The sequence below is a fragment of the Macrotis lagotis genome, chromosome 4 (assembly GCF_037893015.1).
Source record: "Macrotis lagotis isolate mMagLag1 chromosome 4, bilby.v1.9.chrom.fasta, whole genome shotgun sequence".
Classification (NCBI taxonomy): domain Eukaryota; kingdom Metazoa; phylum Chordata; class Mammalia; order Peramelemorphia; family Peramelidae; genus Macrotis; species Macrotis lagotis.
In genome coordinates this window covers 53,748,608-53,774,457 of record NC_133661.1, presented here as the reverse complement: position 1 = coordinate 53,774,457, position 25,850 = coordinate 53,748,608, and the positions used below count along the sequence as shown (strand labels likewise).

General features: G+C 35.6%; 1 protein-coding gene across 4 annotated transcripts in view; it reads left to right on the top strand.

The window, feature by feature from the left end:
- The window catches only part of P4HA1 (prolyl 4-hydroxylase subunit alpha 1), a 98,858-nt gene that overhangs the window by 36,876 nt on the left and 36,132 nt on the right, over window positions 1–25,850 (top strand). For all 4 annotated transcript variants that reach the window (XM_074232809.1, XM_074232807.1, XM_074232806.1 and 1 more), the window contains exons 2-5: window positions 12,252–12,362; window positions 13,742–13,838; window positions 14,902–15,053; window positions 22,348–22,485. In XM_074232809.1, coding sequence (XP_074088910.1) covers window positions 12,287–12,362; window positions 13,742–13,838; window positions 14,902–15,053; window positions 22,348–22,485 — 463 coding nt within the window. In that variant the 5' untranslated portion in view covers window positions 12,252–12,286. The remainder of the gene's footprint in view (window positions 1–12,251; window positions 12,363–13,741; window positions 13,839–14,901; window positions 15,054–22,347; window positions 22,486–25,850) is intronic.

The window sequence follows — 25,850 nt, the reverse complement described above, 5'->3', positions numbered from 1 at the left end:
GAGAAGAACTTTATGTATTTAGTTTGAGGAAAGATGGAATAGGGAAGAGAAGCAAAAGAATAATCATTTTATTAAGTGCCAGGCAGTTCAAAGGAAACTTGAGATGTGCAAGTTTAGAGAACCCAACTCAGGTTATTTGTGCCCCAGCCACAGTCAGACCCACTGTAACTCATCTCTAATATAGTGTTTTGGTCCCATTCAATAATGAAGGCTAAGAACCAATCACTGTGTGTCTGTCTGCACTATGTAAAGAACTTTCCATATATTATCTCATTTTCTCTTTACAACACCTATATAACAATTACATAACACCTTCATACAACACCCATGAGATAGGTGTTATTATTCACCTCATTTCAATAGTTGAGGAAATTGAGGCAGACAGAAGCTAAATGACTTGCCTAGGGTCACAGAAATAGGAAGTGTCTAAGACTAAATTTGAACTCGGGTCTTTCAGAGACTGGGTCCAGCACTCTTATCTACTTAGATACCTAACTGGCCAACTGAAATGGAGACTGGAATACAAAAACAGATAAAATAAATGGAAAGCATTAACAGGACAGGCAAAGTAGAAAAATAGTTTAGCAGACCTAGTCAGCATGAATGTGTGATTTTCATTAGTGATAGTCTTTTTTTTTTTTTTTTTTAGTTTTTGCAAGGCAAATGGGGTTAAGTGGCTTGCCCAAGGCCACATAACTAGGTAATTATTAAGTGTCTGAGACTGGATTTGAACCCAGGTACTCCTGACTCCAAGGCGGGTGCTTTATCCACTACGCCACCTAGCCGCCCCTATTAGTGATATTCTGTAGCACTTAAGTAGACCCAAGTGTTGCAGGATCAGATTTGGGAAAAGGAAGAGCTACATTGTCTTTCATGTCTGTGGACACAGAAAAACTTCATCACTAAGAAAAAGGGATAGAGAAGATCACAGAAGATCATTATATAAAACTAGAAAACTTTTTGCAGAAACAAAACTAATACAACTAAAATTTGAAAAGAAAAATTAACTTGAAAATATCTTTGTAGCAAATTTCTCTGATAAAGGTTTCATATCCAGATCTATAAAGAACTGAGTGAATTTTATAAGACTTAAGTACTGGTCCCCACTAAATAAATGGTCAAAGTATATGAGCAAACTTTTCTAAAAGGAAGAACTCAAAAACCATATTAGAATGTTTTAAAATCATTAATAATCAGAGTAATGTAAATTAAAGCAACTCAGAGAGTCTACTACATATTCGACAGGTTGACAAGGATGACAGAACTGTAAACTGGTCCAGCCATTCTAGAAATAAATTTGAAACTCCCCCCCCAACCCCCAACTTCATGCCCTGTGATCCAACTTTACTACTCCTAGGTCTATTTCCTCAAGGAGGTCAAAGAAAGAAGAAAAAAGAAAAGGATGAACCATAAATATTTATAGCAGTTTCTTTTGAAGTAGCCCCAAACTGAAACCTATTAGGGGAATGAATGGTGAATAAATATAATGGAATAGACTATAAAAAAAAGAAAAAATAATGTTTTTTGATTTTTGATTTTTGCAAAGCAATGGAATTAAAGTGCCTTGCCCAAGATCGCACACTAAGTAAGTATTAAGTGTTTGAGATCAGGTTTGAACTCAGATCCTCCTGACTCCAAGGTTGGTGCTTTATCCACTGTACCACTTAGCTGCCTCAGAAATAATTTTTAAAGGAAACTGGGAAGATGTGTGTGAAATGAATAGAACCAGAACAATTTATACAAATGACAACAACATTGTCAAGAAAAACAACTTCTAAAGGCTTTTGAACTTTGATCAGCACAATGAATGATAAACCATCATAAGTCCAGAGGAATAAAGATGAAACACATTGCTCACCTCTTGCCAGAAAGGTGATGGTCTTAAATTGTATATTAATACATATATTTTTGGATGTGACCAGCATGGAAATTTGTTTTGCTAATAAACATATTTTTATGAGGGTTTTCTTTCTTTTCTTCAGTGGGAGGAAGAGATACTATATGTTTGGAAAAAAAAATTTTTTTTCAGTGAAAGGAATGAGCTGAACTGGGGGGCAAGAATTCAAGGGAGAGGACAGTGTAAGGTTAAACTAGTTGGAAAATGAATCCATAACCAGGGTGTTGACATGGGAAAGCCAAGAGGGCTGTGTTGGCTGATGGTGCTTTCTTTTTTGTGTGGGAACTCCCTGCAGGGATACCCATCACAACTCACCTGAATTTCAGAGGCATTTTGGCTTGTCTGTAGTCACACAGCTAGTAAGTGTCAGAGAGGGGATTTGAACCTAGTTTTTCTTGACTTTTAAGTCTGGGATTCTATCCACTCACTATCATGTTTCTTATATTGAATAAATGTAATTTTGATATGATTAGAATTGGAAATGAGGTTAGAGATTTGATTGACCATAGAAAGCTATTTTAGGTTGGTGGAAAACTGTTAGTAAGTAGCAAGAGGTAAATTCATTGGAATTTGTCAGATTATACAATTAAGATTGCAGCTTGGCTTCCTAACTGAACAGAGCTCTTACTAAGAGCTAGCACATTGTCATAGAACATTAGATGTGGCGTCAGTGAATGTGTGATTTTAAAGCATTCTTATATGGTTTTTGATACTTTGGAGTCTTGGTTGTACTTTGTGACCTTGTATAACTCACAATTTCTCCTATCGTAAAATAGGAACACTACTTGAATAGCCTACCTGAGAGTCATTGTGAAAATTAAGTGAATAATGCATGTAAAATACATTTAATATTAACCAACTACCACACAAATTTGAACTGTGAACTTTTAACCTCCTCTTCTTTATTGTCCTTACTAAACCCTTTCAAATTCTCTCCAATCTTGAAGGTCCTGCTCAAGGCTACTGTCTCTCCTTCTCCACCACCAGCATTGGTGATCCTCATCTTCTTTCATATTTGCTAATTTGCATAGAGTAAAATAAAATTGTGCTTTCTAATTTGGCAAGCTCTTTATTCCAAATTTGTTGTTTGAAAACAAAGCATATGCTACATGGTATGATTTTTTTTTTCCCCTCCCTGCACTGTTATCCTAAACTCCTTGTTGGATATTATTGTCTTCAAACAATATTACTTTTAAGTATTCTTGTCTCATTTTTTTTTTTAGGTTTTTTGGTAAGGCAAACGGGGTTAAGTGGCTTGCCCAAGGCCACACAGCTAGGTAATTATTAAGTGTCTGAGACCAGATTTGAGCCCAGGTACTCCTGACTCCAAGGCCAGTGCTTTATCCACTATACCACCTAGCCGCCCTGTCTCGTTTTTTTAATGTATGAATATTTGTTTTTCTGTATCTACTTTTTGTTAATCTACAAAAAAAATCAGGAATTGCTGACAAACTTTTAATGAATATTAACAAATTGGAGAGTGAAGGAAGATACTAGAATTTGAGACATTTTCTCCCTAAAACTGAGAAATGTGCAAAATCCCACAAAGATTGTTTGAAGAACTTAAATGTAAGGTATGTCTTACAAAAAAATTGGCACATTTTTCAGTTATTGTAGTGAATAAATAGAATCAAGTTCTTCTTTCTCAAATTTTCCCTCCACTCTGCATTTATTTGAACCACTTTGGTCCTAGTTAAAACATTTAAAACACTGAGTACAAGCAGTTGTCTTATTCCAAATGTGAACCAAAATTCCATCTTGAGTTCTTTCCTAAATGGGTTAACATCATTTTTAAATTCTCTTTGTTGGTTGCAACTAAATTTTTGTTAGATCTATTAGCCAGTTAAGAGGTTGAGGAATTTTAAAATAACAATGCAAAAACATCTTATGGTGATATGGAACTAGGAAAGAGGGGGAACAAAATAGATTGCTATTTAATTTTGTTAAAATGTAATAACTTTTTAGTTGTTAATTTAAAATCAGGGGTTCTCTACAAGGTTTAAGGGTGGCAAGGATGGTGGGAAATATTTATGTGGGGGTTTTTCCCCCCTTGAGATTTTTGTATTTAAATAATTTTTTATTGCTCTCTTTTGTTTAGATATCACCTTTCCTTCTGTCCTTTTTTGACAAAAATTTTTTTTTAAGAAAAAAGATTGAGACCCCCCACCCCAGCAAAACCAATAATACATTGTAGGGGGAACCTGGCAAATCTATCTATCTATCTATCCACAAATAATGTTCCAAATCTATGGATCTCCTCCCCCCATAACCTCTTTGTTTTTAAAACAAACCAATATTTACCAAATTCTGTGTTCTAGTAATTCAATGAATATGTTGTACTACTAATTCAATGAATCCTGTTAATTCAAAGTTGTAAATATTTGCAGTATAGTAGAAGTTTTGAAATTCCTGTGCAGGGCTTATTGATCCTGCTGAACATGTGAAGCAGGGCTTTCCTGGAAAATGTGTGGTAGCGAAGCTTTGTGTTTGCATCAATAGTTCTCTTCTACCTAAGCTTATCTGAGGAAGAGAAATACTATTGGACTTCCCAAGAACTTTTGCCACTATTTAAAGGCAGCATTTGAATCCTTAATATCCTAATGGTATTAGTTTTGTCATAATTTACTTTTTCCAATATTGATATTTGTTGTTTTTGAAGCATGTTCCTGGGATGTGGCCTGAGAGAAACATCCATAGTTTTCATTTTAATATGAAAGCTTGTTTTGATTCTATTTTAATCGTTCAATGGAGTTGTAGAAAATAAAGTATTTGTGCCACAACTGGCCAGACCTCTTAAGGATCTTCTGGGGGTGCTTGAATATTAGATTTTATAACAAATTACCTGCTATAAGATCATAATAGAGTGAGACTGAGAACAAATAAAAGTGAGGAATTGTTGGTGGTGATGCTAGTAATGGTTGTATTGATAGAGCTACATTAAGACTTAGAAAATGTTTTCATCATCATAACCTTTTCAGAAAAGTAATACTCATTATTATTATAATTATAAATTTTTGTTTAGTGCTTTAGAGTTTGTAAAGCATTTTATATGCTCCTTTGAGTCTGTCAACCCTATGGGGGAGGTACCATAGGTGGTATGTTCATTTTACACATGAGGCATTTAAAGCTCAGATATTAAATAATTTTCATATGACAATAACAACCTATGTCAGAACAGAGCATGAACCTAGATCAGGTCTTCAAGCAGATTCCACATCTGGCCCTTTGACCACTGTGCTCTACTGCACAGTAAGTTTCATCCTCATTTCAAGGATGAGCTACTTGCCCATGCTCAGCTAGCTAGTGAATGAATGTCAGCTGGGATCTGAATCAGTGCCTTAACCTAGGCAACAGGATAAAAATGATAAAATTGGTTGGTCAGTAAAAAATAACCCCAGTAAGTGAAAGGATCTCTTAGACATTTAGCATATAGGAGAAGACTTGAAATAAACTTGTTGTAGGTATTTTTGCTTGCTTTCTTATGGATCAGAGAGGGAAGTAAACATGGAAACCCCTGCATAAACTTAAATTTTAACTGCATCTCTCAACTATGGTTAGAAGAGAAGTCTTGACTAATTTAAATAGGGTTAGAAGAGATTATAAAATAGATAATTTCATTTACATGATTCCAAAAGTTTTGCATAAACTGCAGTTAAGGAAAAAGTTAAAGGAACTGATATTAAAAATATATAGAGAAAAGTAATACATTTCTGATAAGGGTTCTTTGAATGTAAGAAATAATTGCAAATATATATCTAAGAGCCATTCCCCAATGAATAAATGATAAAATACACACACACACACACACACACACACACACACACCATGAACAAACAGTTCTCAATTGAAGAATTACAAAATTTTTAGCACCACTTTGCTCTAAATATGAGTGAAATGTAAATCAACTCTGAGATTTTGCCTTATATTCGACAAATTGGCAAAAATGGCAAAAGGTAGAAATGTTCTTTGAGAGAGGGACTGTGGAAAGATAGATCATTGGTGGCATTGGTCCAACATTTCTGGGAAGTAATTTGGAATTGTATTGAGAAAGTAACTTTAACACCCATAGCCTTTGACCTAGAGATGACTTCTAACCTTATGCATCAGGGAGGTAAAAAGGGGGGGGGGAAGGTCCCACATACCAAAATATTCATGGCAGCATTTTTTATTGGAGTAAATGCTTGGAAACTTGGGGATCCTCATTGATGCCTAAACAAATTCTTGACGGATAGATACTGTGCCACAAGAAACAACAAATACGAAGAATTTAGAAAAAAACTTGAGGATTTAGGAATTGATAAATAGGATTATGACACCAATGAATACAGCTAAAACAATGTATGTGGAAAAAGCAATAAAATGAAAGAATATTATAAAGTTAAAGTGATCAATTTGGACCTTGAAGAGTTGAGAAAAACTTACCTCCTTTATTTTAGAGAAGTGGGGTCACAATGAATGTAGAAAGATTGTTACTGTTGTTATGGTGGTAGATAGTTGGCTGAAATTTTTTCTTTTGTGGTTTTCATCTCTTTTTTTGGGTGGTAGGGTAGAAAGGAGGGGCTCAAGATATATTGAGAAAAGAATGAAAGACAAAAGCTATCAATAAAAAAATTTAAGAGCAAAAAAAGGGGAAAGTAAATAAATTATATTCTCATGTCTAGAATATCTAAATGTTCTTCTGAAATGAAAAACTTGACTCAATTTTTATGATTAGATATCTGCTTTTTAGAAGGGAAAATTGTTGCTTTGTAAAAATTATTAAATTGAACTATCTGAAAAATACCAAGAAAATTCTAGACTCCTCAGTCAGTCCAAGACTTGAGAAGCCTTGAACTTTGGCATGATCCCAGAAGAGGAAGTCTGTTCATCTGTTATGTTCTAGAAGCTTTTCCCAAAGAGACTCTGTTGTCACACAGCCAATAGAACAGTTTTTATTTCACTACTCTCTGTGTTTTTGGAAATGTGCAGTATACACTTGGGTAGAGACTTGAATCTTTTTTGGAATATTTAATTCTGATTCAAAGGATCATAGATTTAGAGACAGAAGATACTTTCACAATAGCCTAGTTTAATATTGTCATTTCCACATGAGGAATCTGAAGCCAAGAGATGTTAAGTCACTTGCCAAATATTATATTAGGTAGTAAATGGTAGAATTAGGATTTGAACCTAGGCCCCCAACTCCAAATTCAGCATTCTTTCCTTTTTGCTGTGTGGTTTATTTTGTTTGAGAATCAACCTTTTGAATGATATATTATGCACATTTTTTTTCTGATTTTGTTTTCATAGATGATTTCATTTGTTGTAATAAAACTATGATGATCCAATTACTGGAGTCTTGTCACTCTCCTCCAAACTAGGGATTTGTAAAGTCTATTTCCTCCCCTGCAGAAGGAGAATTTGGACTAGATAGACTCTCAAATCCAAGTCTGTTCTATGATTGTGGAAATCTATGCCTTATGAGATCAGGACTGAATATTTTTATCTGTCCACCATTTATTTGGGAGTTACTATTTTAATTTTAAATAATGCAAAAAATAGATTTGAGATTTTTGTGGATATTTTGGGGCTATTTAGTACTTTTATATTTATTGATTCTATGACATTATATATTTAAATCTTGTGCTTAAGCTACTTTAAATGTGTACCAATTTTTTTTAACTTTTTCTGTGACTTTAAAATCCTATGATCCTGTGAATAACCCTGTTTGAATGTTTAAAATTCTTCTGAGATGAGTTTCTTGGGAAAGTTAAGTAGTTGTAAAAGAGAGAAGGAGTTAGTAGAAGTGCTGCTGGAAAGAAATAGAAGTTACTCTGTGCAGATAAGTCAACTACCTTATGGGTGGGAATAAGAGGCAAATTCTTTCTCCTGCAGAAAAATTGTGACTACTGGGGACTCTTTTGTAATAATCTTTCAAATGTTATTTGCCTTAACTTTTTGATTAGTTGGGAATGGGCACAGGAGAACAGACAAAGCTTTAAGCTTTGGAGAGATCTGTTGCTCTGTACTTTGACCACTACCAGCAAATGCTTTTTTTTTTTTTTAAAGTTTACAAACAACAGAATTTCAGAGTCTCAGTGGAATTGATGGCCAAGAAATACAAGCCATTCATAAAAATGAATTCCTTCTATGCCAGACCCAACAAATGGCCTTCAAACTGCCTCCTGAGGGAGCTCATTCTACTTTCACAAAATTCTACTTTTAAGGAATTTTTTTCCTTTTCCTCTTTAAAATTTTTGCTGATGGCTCTTAGTTCCTACCCTCTAGGACCCAAGCAGAACAAGACTTATCCCTCTTTTATAACTCCTTAAATACTTGAAAACTGTTTTCATGTTCTCTTGAAGTCTTCTCTTTTTTCCTGTCAAACACTTTCAGTACTTTCAGGTGATCTCCTTGTGGCATAAAATTGGGGCCCTTCTCTGAACTCTTCTTCAAATACTATATTTGGGGTTGAATTCTTCGTTCTTTTATTCCCTGCTCTTCTGATGAAGGTAGTTCTTGGTGAAATTCTTAAAGATGTGATTTCACCATGTAGTTACTCATTTGAAAATCTTGGTTATCTTTTTAGGTAACCATGAGTTGTATTTTCTCTCTGGCCCCCCAGTTATCCTTGGGTATATAATTGTTCAGTGATAAACCTGCTCTTCATTTAGTTAGACTGGATAGTAGTCATTTGGGGGCCTATATTCTTAGGTTTTCCAACTTGATGGGGACCTGTCAGAGATTATGCTATTCTAGCAGAGTCTCTCTAGGAGCTTTTGGGTCACCTCTCTGCCATGATAAGGCAGTAGAAAAAAAAATAAAACAAATGGTCTAAGCATTGGCTCTTTCTTACTTTCAACTTGTCCTACCCCGTCCCTCCCCCCAAAGAAACAATTATTTCCAAGATTATTTTTTTTTTAGGTTTTTGCAAGGCAAACGGGGTTAAGTGGCTTGCCCAAGGCCACATAGCTAGGTAATTATTTTCTGAGACCGGATTTGAACCCAGGTACGCCTGACTCCAGGGCCGGTGCTTTACCCATTACACCACCTAGCTGCCCCAATTTCCAAGATTATTTAGGATTTCTTAAGTTGCTAAAATCTGAGTAGACTTTTCTTAATCCACCTCCTTTCTGACTCCAGCATTTGGCACTCTAGATTACTCTCTTCTCCTGGTTGCTTTTGAACAAATGACTATGTTTTGTTAATAGCTAAAATTTATTGATCACTTACCATGTGTCACTGTGCTAAATGCTTCGCAGCTATTGTCATTTGGCCTTCATAATAGTCCCAGGAGGTAGGTGTTGTTATCGTTCCGTTTTTACAGATGAGAAAACTGAGGCAAATAGGTAAGTGACTTACCCAGAGACTGTCAAAGGCTAATGAATGTCTGAGATTAGATTTAAACCCAGATCTTCCTGACTCCAGGAATATGTGCTTTATGTACTGTGTAGTTTTATGTGCTGTACAGGAACTATCTGGGCTATCTTTGTTCTTCTCCTTCCCCTTTGGCTCCCTTCCCTCTGACTCCAGGCTGTCTTTCCAGATTGTTTACACAGTCCTCCCCCTCAACTAGCTTAACTGGCTGTACCTTTAACATGACTTTCCATCTCTCACTCCATCCTTGGAATGCTGCCCTCCCTCACTTTACCTCTTGGAATCGTAGATCTGGAAGGTCCCTTAGAGGCAACGAAGCCCAAGCACCATGTTTCCATATGAGGAAGCTGGGGCATAGAGACATTCAGTAACTTCCTTCCTGTTTACTGACCTCTCTCTGATGAATACCAGTTTCCTTTCAAGCTCTTATGCTATCTCCCTCCTACAATCCTCCTAATCCTCTCATATGTTGGTGTCCCCAACCCCAATATCATTTTATAATTTCTCTTCACTGTAAGTTCCTTGAAAGTGGGATATATATATATATATTTTTTTTTCTTTACATTATAAGTGCTCAACACACAGGTACTTAATAAAATGAATTGATACTACTTTATGGATTATCTCTAAAAGTAATATTTGCTGGTATTGTTTGCATTGATCTATTTGAAAATGGAATTATCTGAGACACAACAGTGTATTTACCATTAAAATGTTTGGAATTCATTGCATATAAAATCAGTTTTGGCAGATCAACCTCATTGCCTTTTTTTGGTTGGTTGTTTGTGAACAGAGTGGACTTGAATTAGGAAAGCTTCCAACACTTCCTAGATGAGTAAATCACTTGACCTTGCTCTGCTTCTCATCTGTAAAAAGGGGGAAAAGATGATAATGATAATAACCTCCATCTCACAGGGTTTTGGGGTGATTAAATGATTTATATATATACAGCCCTTGGCAAACATTGAGGGCTGTACAATTATGTTAGATATTATGATGTGGAATACTACAGATAAATTTTTTACCTAGATTTTATCATAGTGTCGGGTATGCTATTCTTATGGAAAGAATGGTGAGATGCTATTTTATCATAGAGTATACTATTCTAATGGAAAAGTTGCAGGCTGGAAGATAATACAGTTAGACTTAGTTGAGTGGATAGACCCCAAAAATAGTTATTAATGGTCTAATTTCACCTTGAAAGGCCTGGAGTGGAGCACCCCAAAGATCTGTGCTTGATCCTGTGCTCCTGGCCTGAAAAACCAGGAAGATTCTGTTCAAGCCCTGTGTCTGGTTCATATATTGATTGTTTAACTCTGGGCATGTCACTTAATCTCCAAGGGCTCCAGTACCTTATAAAGAAGGTAGCTGCTCCTATTGGTAGATCTGTCTCACACAGGATCAGTATAAATAACCCTGGTGCCTATCCCTATCACTCCCTTGAATAAAGATTGTTTATTCAACTAATCAATTAGAATATAAGACCTTTCAGGGCAGGGCCTACATTTCACTTTTGCATTTGGTGGTCAGTGCACATATGAGGGGCTTAATTAATGCTTGTTGATTCAGAAAGCTCTTGATCATCTTATTGGGCCATGTCTAATAAGATATTTCAAATGAATAACCACTGACATGTGTATAGAGCTCTTGAGGTTCACTAAGTGCTACAATCCAGTGGGGTACATGCTCTTCCCCCATTTTATTGGAAATTGAGGCTTAGGTTATTTGCCCAACCTCTTCTATTAAGGACTTGAAGCTAGATTCAAATCCAAATATTCTTAATACCAAGTCTGAGGTTATGACCAATTTTCTACACTTGCACTTGAGGTTAAAAGCAAAGCAATAACAGAAAGCAGCTTCATAAATACAAGCATAATTCTTGGCATTTGGTAAACACTTGATAAGTTGCTTGTTGATTGACTGAATTTGAGGAGAGGCATGGCTAGATATGATTCCAGAAAGATTTGGAGATTGTAGTATGTTGGAAGTGTGGCTTTTAAGGCAAGGAAAATAACATAATCTAAAAGAGGCACATTATTGAATAATGAGGTGAGAGCCCTGCATGCTCAACCTTGGAAAGACCAATCTGTAAGACTGTTAGTTCTAGACACCGTATTTTTAGAAAGACAATGAAACTAGATGTTGTCCAGAGGAGGGCAACCTGAATGGTGAAGGGCCTCAAATTCAGACATTATGAAGATCATTTGATGAAGGAGCTTGGGGATGTTTGAACTTGCCTGTCGAAGAGAAGACTGGAAGTGACCAAACTGCTGTCTTAGGGTATGAGGACTGTCATATGGTCCCCAAAGGAAAAATGGGAGGACTGGGTGGAGTCAAAGAGGTGATTTTGGGCTTGATTTAATAAAGTTTTCTTAAGAGAATTGTTTAAAAGTTGAATGTTTTCCTTAGGAGGTATTGAGTTCTTTTTCTGTCTTTAAGGACATATTAGATGATACAACTCTGAGAGCTAGATCCTATTATCATCTCCATTTTACAATTAAAGAAATTGAGCCTGGCAAAGGTTAGGGGACTTGCCTAGGGTCACAGACCTAGGAATTGTAATAGGTCAAATTTGAACTCAAGTGTTTCTGATTCCAGGCCTAGTGCTCTATCTACTGCACTAATCTCTTTTGAGTTCTGTTGTAGAGGTAATTTTCAACTATAGATTAGACAATCAAATCACTAAGATTCCTTCCATCTCTGAAATTCTAATTCTGTTCAAAGTAATTGACACTGCTATTCATTTAACTTGTTAAAGGAAAAGACATTTGAATATTTGGTTCTATGTACACAGAAATTATCCCTTTCAGCAATGTAAAATGCCTATCAAAACATCTTTTCTGAAAACAAGTTGGAACTGGTTTCTGACTGTCACAGTCTTACTCTAGGAAGGAGTTCAAATATAATATGTAACAACATTTGAGAATTTCATTCACTTAAAAAAGGAATTTTTCAGAAAGTTAACAATGCCAATTTTATATAATATGTTCTTTTCTAGGTCTTGTGACACACTATATAATTACACCTTCCAGGATGTTCCGGTGCTTTTTAATTGTAGGACTCCTGCTCCACCATTCTTTGGCCCATACTGATTTCTTCACCTCAATTGGTAAGAACTTGTTCTATTTCTATGTAAACAAGTTCACTCAGTGTTTATGTTACTTCTTTTTTCTTCCTCAAATCCTCCCCCCTCCCATCAAAGCATTAACTTGTTTCTTTCCTTCCCATCCTAAAAGTGTTTTCTAACACTTAAAAAACATTTTTGAGGTGACTAAAATGATCTATATAGCATCACGATTTTACATGAAAATTTACCTTATTGGCTGCCACAACTGCATAACTCAAACAGAAATTTTTACTTGGTTGGCTCTCCTAATCATTTTTTAAATGTAATTTTAATTTTTTATTCTAAATTAGATTAATCCACAAACATGAGAATTTCCATTTACAAAGAAAAATAGAAAAAGGGGATTGTACAGGAAACCATAAATTTTCATTAGGTTATAGCTTCTTTTCTTGTTTTTTAAACCATATAATAAATGGAGCACATTAATTCCAAAGGTGCTGTTTTTCTCTTTAAGGTTGGACCTCTTGTTCTGTGCATTTGCTCATTTTTTTACTCATTCTTTTTTTTTGCAGTACTATCCCTCCTATCCCCCACATAAAAAGAAAACATTCTTCCTTATAAGGAGGGAAAGGAACAAGCGTTTATTAAGGGCCTGTGCCAGCTATTGTGCTAAATGCTTTGCTAATATTATCTAATTTATAACTATTAAATATAGTTGACCAGACATGGAGACCCCCTAATCTTAACAATTTTTATGGAAAATAATGGAGAAGTGTATGTTTTAATGAGACCAGTGAAAGAGTTCCGATTTCACCACAATTGGTTTTGTGTCCATTAGCAAGTTAACTGCTAAACCTCAATGTTATCATCTGTAAGACAGGAATAATGTCTGAAACATTATCTGATATAGTTGTCGAGAAGAAAAGTTTTTGAAACCTCAGAATGCTTTACAAATGTTTATCATCATTCAGTGTGAATATTTTTTGAGCAAATCTCAGTTGTGAAGTATCATAAGTGTGTTCTCTTTTGGATTAGAAAAATTAAAATCTAAATAAGTGTCTTTTTCTTAAGTTTGAAGTTTTGCTTCTGGGCACTAAAATGTTTGTTTTTTCCTTTAAAATTTCCATCTGATATGATTAAATTTTTTTTAATTGCCATCTGAAAAGACAATATGGTAACACAACTGGAGCTTGAAAAATCGGGTAGCTTAAAAATTAGAAGTTGAACACATGTTCAAGAAAGCTTTTGGCTACATCTTTCTGTTTACCAGAAAAAAACATCTGGCAAAACAAGATTCTTTCCAATTCTCAATTCTTTTCCAGTTAAATTCTATAATAGAATTCTCTGTCTGCTTCACTTTTCAAAATTAAAAAAAAATTGAGAAAATTGATAATATCTCTTTTAAAATTTCTCTTGTTTAGGTCACATGACAGACCTAATCCACACTGAGAAAGACCTGGTTACATCTCTGAAAGACTATATTAGAGCCGAGGAGGTCAAATTGGAACAAGTGAAAAAGTAAGCAGTTGATTTCACAAATGAGCTTTGGTGATGACTGCTGCTAGGTTGTGTGAAGGATACCCCAGTTGTTACTTTGAAAGGGAAGCCATGTGATAGCTTTCTGAAGGGATGAGGGGACCAGCCAGGCCTGGAGTAAGACCTGGGGCAAGAGAGATCAGTTTTAGGCTAACCCAGACACTAGGGTAGAGCTAGAATATAAAAGTCCCATCGAAAAAAAAAGATGAGAATAAGAGTGATAGTACTACTACTACTACTACTACTACTACTACTAGTAATAATAATAATAATAGGCTATCACAAAGATCCAGGTTCCAGTCCTTCCTCAGACCCAGCCTAAGTTCTTCATATTCAAGATAACTCTTGAAGAGGGTAAGAAACAGATGAGTTGCATGAGGTGAATTTTCCTTCACATTCCCCTCACAAATGAAATCAGTCTGGACCAAATCAAAAGATATTTGTGAAACATCTTCATAAAAATCTCCTTGGAGCCTCAACCCTGTGAAGATAAATACTACTATCCCCATTTTACAGTGGAGAAAAATAAGACTCAGAAGTGGGGTTCAAATCTAGATCTTGACTCCAAGTCTGTCAGATCCTTGTTACATTTATAACAAGTTATAAAGTTTTAAATTCCAAGTGACTAGGTGTTTAATCTTTGATTACAAAGTTCTTCCTGCCACCTTTATTTGATAAGTTGAGTAAATATATTTTGAGTGTAGCAAATGTAGTTACAAAGTAAATCTCTTGAGGTAAGAGCAAGCAATAAAATTTGTTTTAAGATACAAATTTACCTGGACCCTTTCAGAACAGACTTTTTGAGTATTGGGAATTGCTACATCACTTTGAACCATATGGAACATCTGAAACAAAGGATCAAAATAGTCAGGCAGCAGCATTCTCTTAAAATTTAGACCCATAGGCAAGTAAGGAGTTCATATCAAATACTACATAACTCAGTATTGGCTCATGTCAAGGAATGGAGAGCTTCATAATCTTGTATTTAAAAAGATTTCCCTTTTAATTGATATATATATCCCATTTATTTGTTTTGTATGCTTAGATGGGCAGAGAAATTAGATCAACTAACCAGCACAGCTACAAAGGACCCAGAGGGGTTCCTTGGGCACCCCGTAAATGCATTCAAGCTAATGAAAAGGCTGAACACTGAGTGGGGTGAATTGGAGAATCTGGTCCTTAAGGACATGTCAGATGGTAAGTCTGAAAAGGCTTTAAGGAGAGCCTCATCCTCTGGTGATTGCTAAGACTAAGGGAACAGTTAATCCCAAGCCTCAGAGTGTTTTGTACAGAGACTGAAGGTATGCTTCATCTATTATCTTTTTTTCCCTGCCAATTAAGCTCCAAGACTTGGCTAGCCAAGCTGGTGCCATGTTCTTGCTGCCATTGTCTTTGAACTGGGTTTCTGTCTCCCAGCTTAGATTGCAAGAGGAATTTCTCTTTTGTTATTAGAAATATTATGGGAAAAATATATCAGGGAATTAGAACAAATCATAAATAAAATCAAATGAAAAAATTACAAGGGTGGATCTTATTAAATTAATCATAATTTTGCATATAAGCTATCTGGAAGCTAGGCTTTCTTTTTTTATATCCTCCTTTATCTAATTGGCACTCTTCACAATTTTATCTAGGTTCAACTAGCTTGGTCTTATTTTCATTGGATGATGTTTAATTCCAGTCTCTAGACAATGATTTTGATTTCCTAATGCTTTCACATGTCTTAGCTTTTCTAGTATCTGCTTCTCTAACCATAGCTCTGAGTGGGGAAATTCATGTATAAGAATTCCTTCTTTTATTAGTTTTCTTAGACTTAGGACCTTGAAGGAATTTAGTTGTTGGTTTATGAGAGAAATTTTACTTAGGCATCTAAGCCCTTCTCTGTTTAGACTCCCAAGATTTCTTCCACCTTCATTAGTCTTCAGACCATTAGAAGCTGTGGAATTGCTCACCTTCCTGAAGATCTGGATGCTTCAAAGTTTGGAAGTATTCTTTTCTTCCTGTTTTGGTTGGTTTGCCTGAAAAAAATATCCTTGTGAGATTTTTGTGGTGGGTCCTAGTTTAGGGTGTATATTTGTTTTAATTTTTTTGGTGATGAAGTTACCTTTTCCAATTTATTTCTCTAATCTGGCATCTTTTATTTGGGATCATGGTTTGTGTTGTAGGACTATGATATTACATCTCAATGATTTCATCCTTTAGCTTAGTGTCTCCATGCTACCCTCAGATTGTCTTTCTTTTCCACTTTCCCTGTTAGTCTGATTCTATATCCTCCAGGAGATCTTCCCTGACTTCCAGATCATTAGCAAATCTCAGATACTTAGGGACAATGAACAATAATAGGTAAACTGTCCCTGGCTAAGTTCTTGATTTCTGTAGTCTTCTTTCAGATTGCTATATCATTTTTCATTCCCTGGAGAAGAGATTTGTTCCAAATTAAAGAAATTCTTTAAGTACTTAACAGTGACAAAATATTTTCTCCTTCTTTGTACCCATTCCCCAGTAAAAATAGAGCATGACTTGACATTTAACACATTTGAGTTTTTTAGTTAAAAAAACAAGGTGACTTTTGACTGGAATTATTTGCTCAAAACCAGAAGCAATGGCAAAGAGTTTGAGACCTGGACAGCTATCCAGTTCTAGTTTTGACTACTTGATAAATGATAATTTGATGGTGATATTTCTAAATATGCTCCTCTGTTAAAGATAAAGGTTTTTTAAGTACAAATATTCTGGGTATGACTATTTCTAACCAGCTCTTCTGCTGACATACAGTTGCTAAGTGAATGCTTGTTAAATGAATTAGTTTAGCTGTTCATGAATTTATTGCTCCCTGCTCAAGTAGTTTTCAAAAAAGTGATTGGAGGAGGTGGCTAGGTGGTGCAGTGGATAGAGCACCAGCTCTGGAGTCAGGAGTACCTGAGTTCAAATCTGGCCTCAGACACTTAATAATTACCTAGCTGTGTGGCCTTGGGCAAGCCACTTTAACCCCATTTGCCTTGCAAAAACCTAAAAAAAAAGTGACTGGAAAAATATTAAGGAGCAAAAATAATTAAAAAGAGAATAAGAGTGGAAAAAGTAGCAAATATGTTTATAAATTTGAATTACCTTGAATGTATTTTGAATATCAATTTTCTAAAATATGATATGCTATCCTGACCCACTGAAGTACAGTGCATTGATTTTTTTAAAAAAAAAATGTTGCAGTACTAATACAAGAAATCAAATCTGAAGTTATTCTTATGTTTTTGTTATAAACCTCTGAAGAACTGAGGATATAATTTTATCAGGGGAAAAAAATCATACCTTAAAAGTCAGAGTAGGGGTGTGGCTAGGTGGCGTAGTGGATAAAGCACAGGCCTTGGAGTCAGGAGTACCTGGATTCAAATCCGGTCTCAGACACTTAATCATTACCTAGCTGTGTGGCCTTGGGCAAGCCACTTAACCCCATTGCCTTGTAAAATCCTAAAAAAAAAAAGTTGGAGTATATATAACATTTTAGTCTGAAAGAATTTCTCTCTCCTTTCCCCAAATTTTAGGGATAGTTAGCATCAATTTTCTCAGACTGAGAAAGGACCAGTGGTGAAATTGTAGAAATAGAATTATCTATATGGAAAAGAATTGAAAAGAAACTGAGTGTTTTACTTTTCAAGAGATTTGTAGGATTCTTCCTTATCTATCCCCTCCAATCGGGATGAGGTCCTTCATCTTTTGATGATCTTTGAACATGCACTGCATTCTGACCTCATGACTGAACTGAAACTTCCCTCCAAATTTACCAATGATCTCTTAATTGCCAGTTCTCATCCTCTTTCCAGCATCTGACAATATGGACCACTCTCTTTTGTTGTTTGTTGTTGTTGTTGTGAAATTACTTCTTATTCTCTTTTTTAAAAAATTTATTTAAGACAATTGGGTTAAGTGACTTGCCCAAGGTCCCACAGCTAGGCAATTATTAAGTATATTTGAGGCTGAATTTGAACTCCAGTCCTCCTGCCTCCAGGGCCGGTGCTCTATCAACTGCATCACCTAGCTGCCCCTTCTTTTATGCTCTTTCTAAGCTTCTTGACTACTTCTGCTTCTTCTTTATTAGATCTTCATTTATATTATTCTTCAAATCTCAGTCCTGGATATTTTTCTTCTTTTTATCTATACCTTGACTTCTTCAGCTCCACTGGGTTCATTCTGCAGAGAGATGTCTCCCACATTATATATGCAGCTTGATCTGTTCCTAGTCTTGATTCTGGATCATCAAATGTCTTTTGGACGTTTTGGACTGGAATGTCCCATAGGCATTTCTTTTTATCTTTGGTTTTATTTTGTTTTCTTTTTTTGCAAGATAAATGGGGTTAAGTGGCTTGCCCAAGGCCACACAGCTAGGTAATTATTAAGTGTCTGAGGTCGGATTTGAACTCAGATACTCCTGACTCCAGGACTGGTGCTCTATTCACTGGGCCACCTAGCCACCCCTAGCATTTCTTTTTTCAATATTGTCCAGAACAACCTGTCTCAGAACCTCCTTGCCTTGGGCTATCCAATGTTCTTTGCAGCTTTCTCACCTGGGACCTCCATTCTCATCTGGTGAGTTCCTTCCAGGCCTTTCATTTTAGTTTTTAAAAATTTTATTTATTTAAGACTATTTAGAGTTAAGTGACTTGCCAGGGTCACACAGCTAGGCAATTATTAAGTGTCTAAAGCTAGATTTGAACTCAGGTCCTCCTGACTCAAGGGCCAGTATTCTGTCCTGCACTACCTAGCTACCCCAGGCCTTTCATTTTAGGGAGGGACCCAGGTTGGCCAACTTTCTTTCCCTTCCCATTCTACTCCTTATTTTCTGGCTTTTGTCACTGTGCTTCAGCTGCTGTCTCAGTGCCTGGGGTCTTCTTACCCTGGATTATATCTCCACTCTTCTCCAACTGACCAGTTTCTCCAGGGGCCTTCATTTTGTGGAGGGACCCAGGACAGTCAGTTTATATTCCCTATCTGGCTCTGGATTGAGCTCTCAGAGTGATTCAAGCTTGAGGCCTGACAGGCTCAAATGGAGAAATGATAAGAGAACCCAGGACTCAAAAGAAGAGTACTGTGTAGAGTTGAATTAGTTGACCAGATTTAAGATGATGATAAGGAAAGAGAATGGCTAGTTTGGGGAAGATGACCTGGGAGAGAACTGAAGGACAAAGGGATCAGAGGGTGGATGAAAAGTAGGATTTAGGAAAGGAAGGTAGAAGGAGAGCTAGAAACCCAATAGATAATGACTGGACTAGGAGATTTCAGAATTCTCAAATGTAGAGTTGGTACATTTGTGGATGTCAAGATCAATGATATATTTCAGATACTTTATACCAGAATCATGTAGAAAATTGAGTTCAGTTCATGACTTAGGATACTAAAAGTTCTGTGGAAAGAGAGCTGAATTCTTTGTGAAGTGCCAATTGCATGTTTACAAATGTTTCACAAAAAATAAAGAGAACTGTGGAGTAGATACGATTTTTTAAAAAGTAAAGTATCAGGGCAGCTAGGTGGTGCAGTGGATAGAGCATGGACCCTGGAGTCAGGAGTATCTGAGTTCAAATCCAGTCTCAGACACTTAATAATAGCCGTGTGGCCTTGGGCAAACCACTTAACCCCATTGCCTTGCAAAAACCTAAAAAAAAAACCAGCTAAAAATAAAGCATCAAAAAAACCCCCTAAAAAAGTAAAATATCACTCAATGAGTAATTACAAATTCAAAAAATTGTTTATGAAATTATTTGATAATGATTTGGAGGAAGTGACACTGATGATCCTGACAGATTTATTTTGTTTTAAGGAGTAAAGTTGAATGATTTAGAAGTTTTTAACAATGTTAGTCTCAGTGATTTAAAGTGTAGTCATACCTCAAAACATTAATATAAATAATGCATCTTATTTCCTTTTTTTTTCTTAAAGGTTGTAATTCTCATACTTTGTTAAGGAAAAACACATTTTGAGATTTTCCTCCTACCTTCCACATGGAATTTTACATGTTTGGGAGTTGGTGTTTCAAACTGAACATACTTCAATTGATTTTAGATTTCTTTGAACTAGATACTTTTCACATATACATGTCCATTAAGGAAAAAAACTGGCCTCCTACTGTCCAAATAAGATTTTAAAATTTCCCATAATTGTAAACTAGCTTTGGAAAAAATAACTATTATGATCAAATAATGTTACCTCTGTTTTTATTCTAATACCTTTTTTCTTCAGAATTTTAGCACTTTGCTTTTCAAAGAATTATTAAAATCAGTAATTGGGGTGATAAGCTTAGAGGGACATCTCCACATTATCTAAATCTCAGAATAGTAATTCCCAGGATAGAACTGTGCACGTGATGAGTCATCACTGATAAAGCATTTAAATCTGTTTAAATAAAAAATTTCCTTTGAAGCCTAGGAAAAGAAATCTAGCCTGTGTTCCAACCTTCCTATTTTTCATGAACTGCCTTGCTGATGAAATGTTTGAAGTACATGATACACTAGGAAGAAGCAAGACATCTTATCTTTATTATATTTTTGCTCATTTTATGCAATTTTTCCATGTATAGTTGATTCTAAAAATATTTTAGACTCATTTTTTTCAAGTTTCTATATAATCTTGAAGAAATTTGTGCTTATAGACTCCTGATTTAACTTTCATTTTTAGTTGTGATCTTAGGAAATTGATTATATACATGGATTAATTAAATTTTTGTACTAGAGATAAAATTTTTAAGTCTTAAAAAATTGTGGATACTTTTTTTAGCATGATACTTTTTCTTTTAGCATTATATACATTCTCAATCCAGCCCTCTCAGAGAGTCATTTTTGTCCTTATAACAAAATGTGAAGTACGAAAGAAAAAAGTAACACAAATCTAAACATTTTAAAAGTTTATCTTTGTGTACAGTATTTCACAACCATAGTTTGCAAAGAAGTGAGGCAGGTATGGAGCAAAAGACATCTTTTTACATTACTCTTTGGAGTTACAGATTGTCATTTTGGTTTCTCAGTGTCTAGTTTTAATTATTTTTGTTGGAAGTATTTTTCCATTTACATTATTATAAATATTGCACTTCTTATAGGGATAGCTAGTGGTACACTGGACCTAGAGTTAGGAAGACCTGAGTTAAAATGTAGCATCAGACACTTACTAGCTGTGTAATCCTGGGCAAGTCACTAAATCTGATTGCCTCAGCTTCCTCATTTGTAAAGTGAACTGGAGAAAGAAATGGCAAACTACTCTAGTAATTTTGCCCAGAAAATCCCAAATTGAATCATGAAGAATCAGACATGTCTAAAAAGTCTTAAAAACAATTGATTCTTAGTGCCCAGTAATATTACATTACATTCATATACCATAATGTGGTATGTGGTATATTTTCATTGTGTATATAGTAGTTTCAGGGAGGATTTTTCAGGGCTGTTCATGTTTGGTGTTCACCTCTCATCTAGCTCTCCTCTGTAATTCCCCTTCTTTCCTCTTCTCTACTCTGTTCTTACTACTTCTAATTCTGCAGTTTTTCCCCTATTGGTGAGAATTAGATCCAAAATAGGTTTGCTCGTTTTGGTTCCCTGAACATTTTGGGGGGATCAAATTGTCATTGTCAAGTTAAGGCATCGTTAGCTGCTCTTATTTAGAGGAGAGGGGAGAGCAGGTGTCTGAATAGTTCAGGTCTCCAAGCACTAGTATTTTATGCCTGTATGATTGGCATATGATTTTTTTCCCCAAATATTTCCTCTGTTTCCCTTTTTCTTTTTTCTTTTTTTGGTCCAGGTGATCTATGGATCTTTTGCCTGTACTGTTTCTTTTGAATAAAGAATACTTAACTAGGACCATATTTAGTCATAGTTTCATTCATGACTGAAGTGTCAGTGATATCTATGAGATCAATTTGTCTCCTTGACTTCAGTCTTCCACTTTCATTTCTTTATATATATTTTAGGTCAGCTGTCTTACTACTGGCTTCTTGGATTTTTTTTTCCTTCTGAGAGCCTGGGACTATTCTTCCTTAACTGTAGCTATGTAGGATATAAACAGGCAGTCTTCTCCCTCCCTACTTCTTTTTAGTTTAAAGCCCTTTCATTTATGAAAATTTGTTAATGGATCAAAAAGTTTTTAGCTTTAAAACCACTTATTTGTTCATTTTCCATAAATCCCTTTTGATTATGGCTTCTTGTTTTCTTTCCAAGTAGTGTAGCCATCAATTCTTCAATGTTGAGTTTTGAGCCCATTTTTATCCCAGTGTAGATACTGATATGCAAGAGAGATCCAGACTTAACTCTACATTCAATATTAAACCTACTCTAGATTTTCGATCAGATAGAAGTAAACTGAAACACTTTTATTTATTGAATTCTTAATAAATGCAAAGACTTTTTATTCTCATCTATGTATGCAATAGTTTTGATGGTCTTCATAAATCTTGGTGCAAATTCTAATTGATGAACTAAATAGAATCTGGAGGTTTAAGTTTTCTCTCTTTTTCCCCCAGGCTTCATTTCCAATCTGACCATTCAGAGACAGTATTTTCCTAATGATGAAGACCAGACTGGGGCAGCCAAAGCTTTGTTACGTCTCCAGGACACTTACAATTTGGATACAGATACCATCTCCAAGGGTAATCTTCCAGGTAAGTTGAGCCCAGGCTTCTGTAAAACATTTGTCATCTGGCTGATCTGCTCAATCCATTAGTACTCTGACAATGTGAAGAGCTTTTATGTTTTCAGATCTATAATTGATAGTATGGCTAATAGTCTTGAGGCATGAAACAACCTTTCTTTTTCTAGTACTTGATGGTTCAATTAGATCATAGAAACTGACCTTGGAAGGCAAAATTGTTTAAAGAAATAAGAAAAAACTCTTACATATTTTTTTTCCTCTTAAGAAAACCTATTAATTTTCCTGCTTTCAATATAAAATTTCTAAAAAGTTGGCTATTCCAATACATATATAGTATGTTTCAAGAAGGGACATGTGGCGGATATGCACAATCAGATTTTTTTTAAAAGTATTCTGCATTGTGCAGGATATCCTGCTTTTTTACTTATTTCTGGCAAAGACCTCTAAACTGCCAGCTGAACCTGGGATATGAAGTCTCACTTTGCCATCTCTTTGTGCAACTGGGAATTTCCTTGGTTCTGTTGCTTAGAGAAATAGAAAATTGTACCTGCTGCCCCTGCTTAGATTGATTCTAAAGTGACCTTTCGAATTAGTTGATTTTGTAATTTGAAAATAATGGTAGAACTAGTTTTCTCCCAACTGAAAAAATTTAGGTCATTTGCTATGAAGTTCCTTTTCCCTCATCTAACTCATCTGTTGATCAGATACCTTCTGAAGATCCCCCACAAGATGAAGAGGACTTAGTCTTTATCAAAGCTAATCCTTCTAACTGATAAGTGATCTATTCCATCCTGTTTCCTTCAACAGATTCCTTCCCATTATCCTCACTCTTCTATTTAATTTCAGTCTCCCTCTCTCCTGACTCCTTTTTATATCTGTCTACAAGTATGCCCATATCTCTCCATACTGCAAAAAGAAACCCTCACTTGTTCCTTTCCTCCTTGCTCTCTGTTGTTCTCTGTCTCTTCTGCCCTCCTAAAGACCATCTACAATGAGTATCTCCACTTTTTCTCCTCTCACTTTCTTCTTAAATTTTTATTAAGAGTTCTGGCTTCTGATTTTATCATTTTACCACAACTGCTCTTTCCAAAGTTACTAACAATCCTTTAGTTGCTAAGTCCAATGGCCTTTTCTCATCTTCATTCTCCTCAGGCTTTGAGACTGTTGAGTACTCTTTGCTGATTCTTCTCCTACTTTTTTGATTACTTCTTTGCTGGATTCTCCTCCAGATCACATCCTCTAATCCTAGCTATCCCTTAGGGTTTTGTCCTAGATCTTCTTCTCTGTTTTCTCCATACTGTTCCCCTTGGTGATCGTATCAGCTCCCTAAAATGTAATTATCATCTCTAAGCTGAGGATTATCCAATCTGTCTTTTCTGCTCCAATCTTACATCTCCACCTACTTTTCAGACATCTCAAATGTGATGCCCAGTGGATTTCCTAAACTCAGCATGTCTAAAATGAATTTGTTATCTCTCTCTCTAAGACCTCCTTCCCTCTTTTTGATTGCAGAGAACTATACTATCCTCCAAGTCCTTCAGGCTCATCTGAGGAGTCATTTTGAATTCCTCACTATCATTAACCCTTCCATCCCCCTCTCCCCCGAACCCCCTCCCCCCAAGTATCCATGTTGTCACTGGGATCTGCTAATTTTATCTTGTTCATCTTTCATATATGCCCCCTTTTCTTCTTTGACACTGCTATCCTCCCTCCTAATTCTGCATTAGAGAAGTCAACCTTTGGCGAATATATGTGCGTGTTTGTGTGTGTGTACTTGTATATGCAGAACCATACAATACACTTCCATATATCAGTCCTTTCTCTGGAATTGGATAACATTTTCCTTTATTAGTCCTTTTTAGTTAATTTGAAACTTCATATTACTCAGAATAGCTTAATCATTCACAGTTACGTTTTGAACATTATTGCTGTTACTATATACAAAGTTCTCTTAGTTCTGCTCCTTTTACTCTTCATTGTTTCATGCAAGTCTTTCCAGGTTTTTCCAAAATCAGCCTACCTGTCCTTTCGTACCTCACAGTTCATCACAATGACATGCCCCAACTTATTCAGTCATTCAGTCAATAAGGAATATTTCAAACACTAATTATAAACTACAAGCAACTTACAAGATTCACAGGAAACAAAGGAACCAAAAGTTAACTTTTATAACAAGCAATCATTCTTCTTATTGTATCTTCTTACATTAATAGGACAAAAAAGCAAAATTTACACATTACTAAAATGTCATGAATCTTTTAAAAGCTTATGGACCACACTATAATTTTTTTTTAAATTTATTTAAAGCAGTGGGGTTAAGAGTGACAGGCCACACAGCTAGGCAATTATTAAGTGTCTGAGGTCGCATTTGAACTCAGGTCCTCCTGACTCCAGGGCTGGTGCTCTATCCACTGTACTACCTAGCTGCCTCCTGACCGCACTAGAATTAATGTCTTCATCTGATACTCCTGAAATGAGATGAGTAGAAAATACAACTTTTAGGAATGCATATTTCTTGATTGGTAATAGGTTGTAATTTACTTTCGCCTATCAGTCACCTCTTTCCCCATTGCTCTTTGGATGACCTGTATAGTTCTACTGGAAAGATTACTTAATTGAATCTGCAATCTTCTTAGTTTGGGAGTTTCTACCAGTAATCTAGATCATCCCCATTTATACCTATTTATCCCGGGTGACTCTTGTTCATGTCTTCTCAAAAGTTTGCCTTAAGGAAGACTTCATTGTTTTTTCTTGCCTTTGGGATGAAGGGAAGTGTTCATCCTGCTTGTCCACTTGTCATTCTTCTTTTCTGACACATCCTTTCTTCCTTGATGATATCTTTATTCTTGTTCTTCATAGTAGTTCCTTGCTGGTTCTGTGTTTCAACCCACTCACACCTATCATATACCTCTCTATTGTTCTCTTATATTCACTTTTAATTCTTCAGTGGCAGTTGAAGTCTATGTCTCATTGCTGTTTAGTAAAACTTGTAGAATATTAATATTGAAAACATAGGCCCTTATGGAAAGCCTGCAATCAAGAAAGGAGCTTTTCCTTTTCTTCAGGACAATGCAAACTACTTTCTTTTCATTTTAGGATTGAATTCATTGTCCAGTGTCAGTCTATCAAGAATAAATGTACTGATGAACCAGATCTATGGGTTGTATATAAATTTGAATATCTGAACAATAAACTTTCTTCATCTCTTTGATTTTTTTTTTCTGTATGAATAGTTAGACTGAACTCGTGAGAATCAATTAGGTGGTTCAGCCATATTCTGGGACTTAATTTAATTAATAAAATGTCAGCCACAAACAGGCATCTCTGTAGGAACTCACCATAGACAATTCCTTCTTCAATTTGGATTCTCTGTTG